The sequence below is a fragment of the Sebastes fasciatus genome, chromosome 5 (genome assembly GCF_043250625.1).
Source record: "Sebastes fasciatus isolate fSebFas1 chromosome 5, fSebFas1.pri, whole genome shotgun sequence".
NCBI classification, from domain to species: Eukaryota; Metazoa; Chordata; class Actinopteri; order Perciformes; family Sebastidae; genus Sebastes; species Sebastes fasciatus.
Genome location: NC_133799.1, coordinates 27051390 through 27064989, shown reverse-complemented (window position 1 = coordinate 27064989; position 13600 = coordinate 27051390). Strand labels below are relative to the sequence as shown.

The 13600-nt window shown below is 40.0% G+C and overlaps 2 protein-coding genes across 3 annotated transcripts in view; one reads left to right on the top strand and one right to left on the bottom strand.

Annotated features, from left to right (window-relative positions):
- psmd1 (proteasome 26S subunit, non-ATPase 1) overlaps nt 1–13600 on the top strand; it is a 45146-nt gene that overhangs the window by 10496 nt on the left and 21050 nt on the right. The window lies entirely within an intron of this gene.
- On the bottom strand, nt 2542–12111 carry htr2b (5-hydroxytryptamine (serotonin) receptor 2B, G protein-coupled). The gene is made up of 4 exons (XM_074636215.1): nt 11685–12111; nt 10440–11047; nt 5363–5563; nt 2542–4385 (listed from the first exon to the last, which is right to left on the bottom strand). The coding sequence occupies exons 2-4, from the start codon at nt 10699–10701 to the stop codon at nt 3427–3429; spliced, it is 1422 nt and encodes a 473-aa protein (XP_074492316.1). The 5' UTR covers nt 10702–11047; nt 11685–12111; the 3' UTR covers nt 2542–3426.

Genomic DNA, 13600 nt, shown 5'->3' with positions numbered 1-13600 from the left:
ATGGGTGCAGAAAAAAAAATCGCTTTTTTTCCTTCTCTTCTGACGTCATTAGAGAAATGCAAGCCATGTAAGGGTTTCCTGGTCGAACCAGAGAGAACCTTCAGTAGCTGACCCCGCCCCACAGCGCGTCACTGTCTCTCCTCCTCAACCTAACTTGAGCAAAGTCTGCAAGAACCAGCAGAACAGGCTTCATGTACTCCCATCATCTAAATATAACATGTTCTTTCACAAAGGCTTTATGTAATTACACTGTTTAAACAGATGATATTTATATATTATATATATTTGATGTCATGCATGTAGCAGAATACAGGTAGTAAATAGTGACTTGTAAGCAACACAACACATTTCTGTTTCACAGTCAAACTTTATTTGAGTTGACAGATGACAATATTAATTATTCACAGCATTTGTAATCATCTCACCTGTTAGTTAGTTATGTTAACATGGTACAGGAGAAAGTCTTTCAGCTCTGGTAAACTATGGTAAGCTAAGCTCCGGTGGTCTGTAGTCATGGTAACACAGAGACAGCTACTACTGTAAATAATATACCATTACTCTGATCTTCCATACATTTATCTTTTAGCAGAAATAATGAACTGACTACTGTTTCACATCTTCTATTTTCCACCCTGATGGTCGCTGTGTTTACACACTGTGTCATAGCGGTAGCATGTAGCTAACCCGTTAGCATGTAGCTACATGCTAACGGATTAGCTTTGTATCTCCCATCTGCTCTCAGCTGTCTGCTCTCCTCTGGGATGATTCTGTCGGTCATTTCTCACAGATGGATCTGTAAAGACAGACGTAAAACAGAGTGTATGTTTACGGTTTACAGAGTTGATGCATGAGGTAAACACTGAGTTAACTAACAGAGATATAAATAGTATTATTTACCTGAGAGAAACCGTCAGGAAAACCTGGAATCTGGACCGCAGATGTTCATCATGTGTCGCCGATTTCTGATCAGATTCCTCCGGTAACGTGCGCTGGGTGAAGTTTCTGGTTTATAAACTTTAAAGTGGTTTATAAGCTCTATTCTAGCTGCTATCTCTCCACTCCTCTCTCCAGAGCTTCTCCGGGAGGGAGGGGGAGGTTGACGCTGTTGTTGTTGAGGAAGTTTGCTCTGATTGGTCAGCGTTTTCTGTCAATCAGAGTGGGAGGAGACAGGCTGTGAATCAGTGGTTTTCAGACAGAGGCTGAATTAGGCTCTGAGGCAGGCAGACTCAGGCTGCAGTATGAGAAGAATAAAGGGTTTTTTGAACATTGCAGCATGTAAACATGTTCTAGTGCAACATTAAAATACATCTATGAACCTGGAAATGAGCATAATATGTGACCTTTAAACTCATTTCTTCTTATGCCTACACTGGCATGTTTAAACAAATGGTGATACATGCTCTTACGCACAATGTAAACACGGCACTGCTTTTTTTGTGAACCATTGCGATCCCCTTGTTATTTTAAAAATTAAGCATTTTTTTTTTTCTTTATTCTTGCGTCTGTTACCTCGGGTCCCCCTCCGTTTTAGTTTGTTACTGCCGGCGAGATGTAGTTGGACATTTAACACTTTCTCTGTGGTGTGATAGGAGAATTAGGTGCACTTTATTCTGGAATTTAAAATGGCTTCATGGAAGGTATTCCTGTGTCAGAGGAAGCTGGCCTTACTTGTCAATGTCACTCACACATATTCTTCCCTGGCTATTTATAGGGATTCATCACTCTTAGACCGACATGAATTTACCCATCAGAGACCAGAGCGGTGTTAAACAGAACACCTAGTCAATGCACAAATATCAGGGTGTATGTTTTAAGCCCAAAAAAGGCTATGTGATATTCTGCGTGATCAATTGGCCGCTAGATAAACTTTGTGTAAATCTTCACTGTGTTTAGAAAGACTTCTGAACCAGAACAATTCAGTTGGCCTCCTCTTCTCCAACTTCCTAATGGCTTAAAGATAACTCCCTCCACTCCCCCGACATGTACACTACCACACAAGAAGGACCGCTTTAAGTTCAAATGTCTTAAGTCTCTGCTGTTCTTACAAAATCAACAGAGTTTCTGTTTGTTAACAGCGAGACCGGGTCGGTCAGAGCACTAATAAAACTGTGACAAACTCCAAACTCGCATACCAAGCTTTTGGAGCCTCATCCAAATCTCATATTTCTTGCCACATTGATCAAATGCTGTTTATATTTTGTTAACTAGGTTTCCCTCAGGCTGTTAAACCTATGATGTATTTGGATGTGTGTAGTAAAATGCTACAAACGGCTGTTGTTGAGCATAAAGGGATGGTAAAATATAGTGCTGAGTAGACGTTCCCACAGTTTTCTTACTTGTTGGTATTCCAATATTTGCTGATGTTTTGAGACTGTCTAGTTTACACTGTTTATTTGGTTCATGAAAAAGACATTTTTACTTACTGAAGAAATAAAGCAGCTGACAGTGAAAGAGCATGGATGCTCAAGATTAGTGCAGTTTTCTTTCAGTTCATTAACACAGGAAATATTTGATTGAACACATTTAGGTCTCAATTTTAATCAGAATTTTGTTCTTTATTATATACAGTCTTTTATTTGGAAACCTTCTAGCTGCAATACACATACAAGAGTGCTTCTCAAAGGTCCAGCAAATACAATTAGTATCATTTCAAGAGTGCAATGTATTTCATGTGTCTGTTGCAGAAAAGATTTGAAAGGTAGAGTTTGTCTTAACAAAATATATAAGCAAGTGGTCTGAGATGGTTTACAGAGTAGTCAGATAGCCCAAGTTGAAAGGATCAGCATAGGAATATATTTGTATACTGCATTCACAGAGAGTTTCCAGGTTACCATAATGTCTTCACTCCTCACATTTTTGTCTGGTGGCCTGAATTGTCGACTTTTGACCTTTCATAGAGGACATCCTCACACCCTCCCGTGTTCTCTTCTGTTTAGTTGACCTGTTACAGGTCATCTCAAGGTATTATACATTTTATAACGTTTGAAAACTCAAACTCTCTTCTGGTACGCTATGAACTGTCTTGCTGTCTTTGAGAATTCACATTATTTTGGTCTCTCTTAAAGCCCCAGTGAGAAATATTTTGACCATATATATTCACATATATAACAGAGGAGTTTGACTTGTGGATGAAAATGTGTTTCCAAAATGATCATAATTGAAAATATTGCCTTATTTGTTTTTAAAAACATTGGTGATGTAAACAAACATCAGCAGACAGCAACAGGTTGGATTTTTTTTAGTGTACAGTAAGCACTGGCGTTAAATTATTTGTCAATCAAATTGAGAGCAACCGCAGATTCAGAATCATGTATTTAGTATTTTTGTTTTGGGGCCTTTATCTTTAAAGAGATAAAAAGTCTGCCCCATAAATCTGATCCATTTCAAGTGCTCTCTTTTTGAATTGGATTCATTTGTCTGGTATCTCTATACACAGCTAACATGTTCCTCCTGCTTACCGCCTTCGTTTTCAGTCAGAAGCATTGTGTCTAACACAACACCACTGGCTGACTGTACAGGTGCTTGTCGGCACCTCGGTGGACTTTGGTAGCTAACTGCTCCAATGCCGTTCTTCATTCCCCGCTTCATGAACAGTTTAGAGTTTTCTGCCATGGAGGATCTGAATGAAATCCGTGTAAGGGTCCGATCTGCAATTGATGCGCATGGGTGCCTTCCAGGCCCATGACTGGCAGGGTTTTTGTAATTGCAGGTCATGTAACGCGCGAACGCTTGCCTGAAAGTTTTGTTGAATAGGGTGTAGACCAGCGGGTTGATTCCCGATGACACATAACCTACCCAAACAAAGATCTCCATGAGGCGGGCGATTACATGAACATCACAGCTGGTACATAGCACAGAGGTGATATTAGTGATGAAGAAAGGGCACCACATGACTACGAACAGGAGGAAGACGATGCCTAGCACCTTTGAGGCGCGCTGCTCATTGCTCAGAGTCTGCATTGACTTCTTGCCCATTGTTGACATTCTCCGAAAGGACATTTCATCTCCTGTAGGAGAGTTTGCAGTGCCCGCATATGTTTTTTCTTGCGTCCTTGGGAGTCTCCCGTCCAGCATGTTAAGTTGCTCGGCTCGAGTCGGAGTCGCAGCCTGTTCTCTTTGAAAAACTGTGGAGACTGTCGGGTAGCTAAAGCGCTGAGTCACCTTTGACCTGAGCAAATAAACCTTTTTGCGCAACACCTGGACAGTAAGCAGGTAGATGACCATCATGATGGTCAGAGGGATGAAGAATGCCGCCAAGGAGCCAAACATGATAAACTCCCGGAAGGTGTCTGTTTTCAGCATACACGTGTGGTTACTGTTGAAGGTGACGTTGTTGGGAAGATGGTTGTTCTTAAGCCCCTTAATCGGAATCGGGATTGCGATACCTGGAAAATGACAAAAACAGTTAGTATTGGCAAACATTGGCAAGTTTTTTTGTAATATTGATGAATTACAGTAGTGTTTCTTTTTCATCTCAGGGAAAGACATTCCTGTGTTTAATGTTTCATTAAATAGTGTATGATAGAGGTAGTAGAAAATGGACAAAAGATTCATGTTTAATTAGGATAGTGTTAGGAATAACTAACTTTTTGTATTTAAAATCAAGTAAACTAATCATCCATGGCTTGCCATGATCCCTTTTAACACTAACAGCAGTAGAGTTTTTGACTGTATACTGGTGCTCAGACCTGAAGTGCTGCTCCCTTCATTCCATCTGATCTTCTGGCTTTTGTCACGAAATGAAGCTCAAATGAAATCAACCCCATCAGCCAAACCGAGTGCTTTTAGTGGTTTGTGTACTGGGCGTCGAGCATTGAGCAGTAATGCCTCAGTGAACTTGGCCACATTTAAAAACATAATGGACTACTTTTTAGTTTCTTACTGTAAAGCTGGAATGATTAGCAGATCCTGAACAATGAGCCTCAAGCGGCTAAACCAACCTTTCTAACGATGCTTTCTATTCCTAAAACCTACATTCTTATAACTGTAAAGCATCTTTTCACTTAGGGAACCATTTCATTAGTTCTGCAAGCTGCACATAATTAGCCACAACAATAGTGAAAGCCCCATTGCCCTTTGGATAAGATCTCATGAAATGTGACTGGGTTGACATCGCCAGTAACATCTTTAAGATTCACTGTGACTGATTAAGTGTGATACTACCGTCTCAGCCCCTTGACCACCCCATCTATTTCCCATATATACTACACTATTTATATCGTATCTGCTTTTATTGCATCCAACAAATATTTCTGGGTCTATAAACCAGGTCTGCCATGTATATTATGTCAAGTTTCTGAGAAATACCTAATCAAGACTACTGCAGAGTTGTAAAAGTTAAAATCTGAATTGATGTGCTTACAAATGGATATGAGCCACACCAGTGCAATCTTCACCATGGCTTTGGATCTGGATTTGTACTGGCTGTGTTGGATTGGCTTCTTGATGGCAATGTAGCGATCCAGTGAAATGGCGCAGAGGTGCATGATGGATGCAGTAGAAAACAGCACATCGAGGAACAGCCAAATGGGGCAGAGGGGCTCCGGAAGAGGCCAGTCAGAGTCTGGAGAAAAGACGAGAAGGAAATTAGTTCAGTAAGACTAGCTGTTGTTTTTTATTTGTACATCACTTATCTGTGGTAGTTTCTCTACCACAGATAAGTGATGTGGTAGTAAACAACGTAAACACTCCTCTTTATATTTCCTGTTGCGATATTTGTAAAGCTGCCTTCACATGATAAGAAATTTGCTCTTCGCTCACCACGAGGTAGGGTGCAAGGCAAAGCGCAGCACAGGTGTAATATGTCATCGAAAAGTGAACAAGGAAGCCACTTCATTGTTTTCTAGGCAACAACAACAACAGTTGCAGCTGTTATCTCATTGGATGTGCTTTGAAAGTAAACCAGGAACCGAGGTCCAAATTGAAATAATATGAACTTTGAGTGCAGCGCTCTGTGGCAACTTTAAGCGTGCACCATGCCAAGGGTAGCACTTCCGCCTAGTCGGGCGCCACCGCTCTCCCCATAGGAAAACAATGGCACAGCCAGCACAGAGTGGTTTTACCGCCGATCATGCCGCTTTAGTGCAGTAGCTCACAGGAAGTAAACTTGGACCAAAGCTGTTGCCCTAGCAACAGCATGGAAATGAAAAGGTCTATAATGTACTCATGTGGTTTAACCAATTTTCATTCCAAAAAGCATTTGGTCTCGCACACCACCAGTTATGGGAGATGAACCACAATGGCAAGGGATTAGAAGTAGCACTCATGCAAAAGATTGGTGTTTGTTTATCTCTGCGAGGAAGGACTTTACTGGAAAAAGGAGGGTTCACTGACTGTTTATGGAGCTAAAAGCTCTTTATGTAGATGTGCCGGAGACTATGCTCAACAGTAGTGTTTATTTTCATTTCCAGGCATAAAATTGGCAAGTTAATTGTTCTGGCTTTTGTCCTGTCACCCATTAACATTGCAAAAGACTTGTTGGAAATATTCCTTTACAGAATTTTCTTTTTGTTCTGCCACGCTCCCCCTCTTTTTTCCTTCCACCACTTTCTTGTCACACTTGGAATTTTTGAGTCATAGTTTTGATTAGGTTTCATCTGGAAGGCTTATTCATTGACAAATACTTCACCCGTCCTCGAAGTAGATCCTCTGTACGTGTTCTGTGAAGTGTTTAGTCCCACGCCAAATTCAATAAACAGTGTAGCTTGCAAGGTCCAAGTAGCTGTACAAGGGAATGTATTTTTTGTTGTTTAGTTGAATTAAGAAACTTTGAATGAGTAAACTCTGCATTTGGCCAGCACTATGGTTTTTGTGTTTACATTATGTATTTGAGAACATACAGTAAGGAAAGATAAACCGCAATGCAGCTTTATTGTTGTTGTTTTTAGGCTTTGCTTTTGGAAATGTCCCTGTTCAAATGCCAGCCTATATAAATTGTTTCACGGAGCGTAATGGATGTCCAGCAGTTTCTGGTTACACAAGGCTGTGGTCAGTTCATAAGAATTCATCTTTTTGTTATATCCTATTTTTTTTTATTTGTTGTTGTTTAAGACTTAGAAAACTCATCCCCACCATTCTTTTTTTTTGTAGTTTGTTAGTCGCTTAGCACAACTTGAGATGGATAAAAATCAAAATGATTATATTATAGATGTTTCAGGCTTTTTGAAAGGAATTGGCTCAAGATAGTTATCTGTATATGAGCTGTTTTTATCCTACACAGACATGCCTGTCTGCTGAAAACATCCTGTATGTTGTGGTATTCTTATTCTTTTAGAGTGTATAGCTCATGGCCATATAAGCATATAGCAGCACAGTAAAAAAAATATCATCCGACCTACAGCTCCTTAAGGAAAAGAGAGAAGATGATGGAGAGGTAGAGAAAATGTGTATTTAATATGGCCAGTAGAGAGATGAAAACGTTGACTCAGTTGGCAGTGTTATGTGTTGAGAGACGATGCCTTGCAGGTGTGGCATTTTAAGAAGCAGCACCAAATCACTCGTCCTTTTCAAAATAAATAATAAAAATTGTCACGCAGTGCTATATTTTAACTGTCTGTTCTCACAGCTCTCATTTTAAACAAGCAGATCCCTTACATTTCTCAAAGTTTTCCCTGTAAGCTTTGACTTCATCTGCCCAGCAGATGTAGAAAATGAATGACAGCACTTACAGGTGTAACTATAAGCCATTCAAATTCTTGTCTTGCTTTTTTCAGGTTTAAATTGAAGCTGCTTTAACTTTGTATGCCCTCTCATGAATATTGAATGCTCTCTGGCCCTGCAATTAGATTGATCTTTTATCTAAACCCATATCTCTGCTAGCCTTGTGGTATTTGTTTCTCGTATCCGGCATTAGGGAGTGTTTGTTGCAGCACTGTAGAGCACTGATGTTGTGCTGCTAAAAGGATTTGACAATACAACATGTCTTCTACTGTGTGACTGTGTGGTTCTCGTGTCCTCCAGCTAAAGTAGGAGGAACTGATCCTCTGACAGTTTGACTGTCCTCACCGTTGATAGCTCTGCTAGGCTTCACAACAGCCTTTCACACTAAATGTGCATGTTTGTGTCTCCATGACTCCTCCCTCCTCACCTCAGTACTCTGAGCTTTATCTCCCTAAAAAGAGTGGTAATGACAGCTGCCTGGGTCTGAAAAGAATATTTGGCAATTCACTCCCGTGCTGTTAGTGATCAGTCAGCGCACCTACAGAGCTGCTGCTCCACACTAAACTCTTTAGAGCTGCAACAATTAATCGATTAGTTGTCAACTATTAAAATAATCGCCAACTGTTTTGATAATATTTTGATTAAAAGGTACAGTATGAGTCATTTAAGAAAAAAAGTAAAAATTCTTATTCCAACTTGAATTATCTTTGAGTTGTGGATAAAACAAGACTTTTGAGGACATCATCTCGGGCTTTGGGAAACACTGATCAACATTTTTCATTTGTCAACTATTAAATTAATTGCCAACTATTCTGATAATTGATTAATCAGGTTGAGTAATTTTTTAAGGAATAAAAAGGTAAAGATTCTGATTCCAGCTTCTTAAATGTGAATATTTTTCTGGTTTCTTTACTCCTCTATGACAGTAAACTAAATATCTTTGAGTTGCAGACAAAACAAGACATCTGATCAATAGTTTTCACCATTTTCTGACATTTTATAGACCAAACAACAAATCGATTAATCGATAATGAAAATAATCGTTGGTTGCAGTCCTAATGTTTTACCATGTTTGAATTCTTTCATTCATCATCCGTGATGTGAAAACATTAGGTTTCCACACGAACGTAAAAGTGTGCATCCTGGACATTATTTAGTTAAATCCTAGCGCATCTCTTTTGTCAGCCTGCTTACACCGCTGTCAGGTGCCAAGGAGTCAGACACACTTGACGGCAGTAGAGGAGGGTGTACCGGCGTCTGGTTCAGATTAAGGTAGTTTAGCCGACTTCACTGACATTCAGCGTCAGAGCAGCAAACGTACACAAATCACACTGCTGTGCCTTGCGGCGGTGTGCTGCCCCCCATTTTCTAACTTATTTTCATCAGTTAGTTTTGTGGTTCGGTCATTTTTAGACTCAGTTTTTCTGAGTTTACAGCCTGCCATGCTGTTGTTCCTGCCTTGCTCTGTTTACAATGATGCAGTTTAAAAAAAGTGCAGGGATTATTTGACTGACAAAATGGGAGTTGACTTCTCGACTGACAGCTTGAATCTCATCGACTTTTACGGGTCATCCTAAATCATGTTCAAATTTTTCACTTGCTGATTAACAAATTTTTAAAATCTACCAACCCCTAGAAATGAAATTGATGTGTTTTTAAATGAAGCTCTACTTTTCTCAGTCATAGAGATTATGCACTTGTGCATGCATGAATGCTTTCACATCTTTACTGCATTGACACTCAACCTCATGATAAGGACTTTTTATCAAGGCTTGAGATGGACCCTTGGATCTGAATGTGAACAGCATGTAAACAGACAGAAGTACAGATGCAATAGTAGATTGATTGCATGGTCCTTATTCTGCAGCCTCCGCATTAGAATAAGATGAAAGCGGCACCTGTGGCCACTTTGGCCTTTCAGTGCAACACATCCAGTTCTCATGCAAAACATGATTTTTGAGACAGCCAAGACCACAGTTAGCCTTGCGTCACACTCTATACTCCGCTCTTATGTGTGTGAGGGACACGACTGTGATCTGACTCATTATCCTCTAGTTGAATTAATGGGTTATAATAACTTGGGAATAGCTCTGTATTTTGCAATTGCATTAAAACATGGAAGATAGAAGAATAGAAGTCTAAATCGGTTCCCATGCAGCTGTATTTACACAGCAATGTCACTGGAATTAAAATTAAAATAGTTTTTGTCTCTACGGTAATGATCCCTCAGACCAGCAGATCAGTCCAAGCTGTGCGACTGCTACCATAGCACCGCCAGAGGAAGTAGCGTGTTTATTATCCCCCTATCTCTTGTTATATTTCATCTAGAATAATTTGTTTAGTGATAGTCAAGATGGTATCTGGTGTCAATAACAAACTATTTTTATCCTCCTTTGCTGCCCGTAAGCATGCTGGCCTGTTTTCCTTCGTAAGGCTGAGAAAGGTTAAATATAGTTTTCCAATGAAATAGGGGAACTTTCTTTGTAAAATGCCCAAAGCTGGTTATGCCCCCACCCCACAGACGCACTCTCTCTTACACTCACTTTAAAACATTGTTGTCTTGAACATTTGTTAGTAATTGTTTGCTGGGTTTTATAGGTATTTTTAGGGTAAAGTCATTTATCATTTAGGTTAACTTTTCTTCAGAAAGTTGTAAAGGAATTGATCTGGACATTGAGCAAGGATTTATTCCGGTAGAGCCAAGTATTTATTGCTTTTGTATTGTTCAGGTTTGTTTCAAAGATCAGGTTTTCAAAGCCAATGCCCCGTGCTAAACTTACTGTAGAGAACAGTGACGAGGGCAATGGGCATCACTAGGAGTCCCACCAACAGATCAGCCACAGCAAGCGACATCAGGAAGTAGTTGGTGGCGTTCTGCAGCTTTCTTTCAAGTGACACAGCTAGAATGACCAGGATGTTTCCTCCAATAGTGGGGATGATGACCATGACTATAAGCAGGGCAGCCCATCTCAGCTGAATCCCAGGCACTTCTCCTGACTGCGAGCTGTGAGCCTCGAGTGCAGCCGCGACTGCTTGAGACATGGTGCTGCAGAGGTTACAGCAGGCCTTAGCGTGGGTCGGGGCTCTGATCCTTCTGGCGTTGGACACTCGGTCAGCATGATCACTGCGTCCTACAGGCAAGGACACAGGGTAGGGCGGGATAGCTCAGGGTCAATGCACAGGATGCTTCATCCCTTGTGCACTGTACAAACCAGAAGCTCAAAATCAGGAGAAGATCCACCACTTGAAGGGTACAAAAAAAAAAAAGGTACACTATGAACTCCAATACTGGTAATAATCCCAACTCGATTAGTACTTCCACAGTGAGATGTTAGCAGGAGTCCTCACTCTCCCAGGCAGTTGATGCTCTTGTCATCCACTGCTGCCACTTAAAAGAACAAACAGGTCTGTTAGTGACACAGTGATACCGTTTAATTTGTTTGAATGATGGTACAATAAGGAGAGATGTTTATCGTAACAAATGAGGAGGGTCTTTACCATAATGAGGAAACGGTAATGGTCACCACACTGGAAATTCCTTTTCCATAATGTGGAAACAAGTTGGAAAATATGAGGAAAAATTCCTTACATGCTATTTGAATTTCTGTTGCATTATTCAGTAATTTATTTGAAGTATAAAACTAATTTAAAAAAGGTTTAAAAGGTCTTGTGTATTTTTATTTATATATACACATACACAAATGTCATACTACTAAAACTAAATTCAAATGAACTATTCAATTAAGTAAAAAAAGTAATTCAAATTTTTTTTCTAAATAATACTACTACATTGATGTGAGAATTAGAAATTTAAATTGTGACAAAGCTTTATAAAATGTATAAAAACAGATATTAAAGATATTTAAAAACCTCTGTAAAGCTTTAGATGAAAGATACACAGATGGTCTCACTCTGTACTTATTCAGTCTGTACACACGAATGGAAGTGGTATGGATTACACAAAATCAAACTTGATCAATGTAAAAAAACATTGTCGATTTTAGAATTTTTCCAAAGTTTCTTACCTGTTTTTGAAGGTAACATCTGTTGTACATTTAAATTCCTTGTCGTTTTAACTCCTTGAATATATTTCCGAGCCGTTCCGTCTTAACTTTCATAAAGCAATATTTTGTGCTGGGAGAGCAGTGCAGCTCAACGCCCGATGCATTTCAATCTTTACACACCCTTAATATATTTTTTAATGTCCCCTATCTCATCTTTATATTTCCACCCTCCCCAAATAAGAGCGTAACAGAGAATGCCCTCCCTCAGCGGTAAAACCTAAATCTGTCTCTGTCTGAAGTAGTCCATGATGTGGAATTTGTTTTGCTTCCACATGTTGGAGGAACCCCCAGTCTTGCTTCGCATCACCTACCGCGATCATTGGTTTAAAACTTTCAGATGTTGTGGCTCCTCTGCCTCTCTCCCATTCCCACTCGCTGCCTCTTGTTCACAGCCTGTGATCAGCCCGCACTCTCTCCCGTCTCCTTCGCTCTCTCTCTCCCCCCCCCTCCCCTCTGTCTTACCCGTGAGTCAGACTCTGTACAAAACAGATGAATGTCTTCGTGCTGGCAGTGTGCCAGTAGTTCTGGGAGGTAATTTCCCTCAACACAGCCGTCCCACTGTTTATATTTGTCACTTTCTGCTCTCTCCTTCATTCGAAGCAAGCAGTGGTGGGGGATGTGGTAGTGGTGTATGGGGAGAAGCCCTCTGTGCTGTAAGGTGCTTGGAAATTGTACCAGTACCCCCATTGCGTTTTTATTTCATCCTCCGTGAGCTCCCATTTTCAGGTTGGGGAAGTCATTTAAATACCTCTTATTTTCTTCCAGATGATTACTTTTGAAATTTAGACCATATTTGTTTTTTCCCTTTGATCTTTTAGCCTTAACAAGTCAAAATGTGTTTTCTCCGTGTGCTCTCATTGTTTCGCTTTTAAAAGCAGATGCAAGATTTTAAAAGATGCAGAAATAAAAGATCCCCGGAGTTTACAGTAACCAGATGATGATTCCTCACAAGAAAATGTGTGAAATCCAGCCAATAACCCCCCACATGGATCTGTGTATGGCCTTAGGTCTGCCAGTAAAGAGCGGTCTGTAGACCAAATGTTTTAGCTCAAACATGCTTGCTAATACGCTTATAGTGCCAATACCCCCATTAGATACTCTGTCCTGTATGGGCTCCTTCTCGTCACTTTTTTTCAATGGGTTCAGTATCTTCAATCCCACGAGTGGTCTGTCACTCTGTCTGTTAGAAGAAAGCAAGTACATGTCCAATTAATGATAGGTGGTGTTAACAAGTAGACTTAAAGCTGGACCCAGTGCGATTACTTGGAAAACTAGAAGTGCACTCGGAGAGCGCAGACCTCCGCCAAGGCAGGTTTCATGTACGTCGCTAAATATATAAATATACCGTAGAACGAACAGCTGAAGATGTGCTGCTAGCAGTAGTCTGCTCACACCACATCAAATGTATGCAACACAGGCAAGATTTTTGACTGATATCAAATAGGGCTGCAACTAACGATAATTTCATTGTCAATTATTTTCTCGATTAATCATATGGTCTATAATTACAATCAGTGTTTCCCAAAGGCCAATATGACATCCTCACGTGTCTTGTTTTGTCCACAACTCAAAGATATTCAGTTTACTGTCATAGAGGAGTAAAGAAACCTGGAAATATTCACATATAGGAAGCTGGAATCAGAGAATTTAGATTTTTTTTTCTTAAAAAATGACTCAAATCGATTAATCTATTATCATAATAGTTGACGATTAAGATTAATTTAATAGACAACTAATCGATTAATAGATTAATCGTTGCAGCTCTAATATCCAATCTTGCTGACTCAGATTGCAAACCTAGTTGTCAGATTTACACATTTTGCACATTTTAAACTGCTGTAGCAATTAGCAGGTATTTTACTTGTTAAACTCTTATT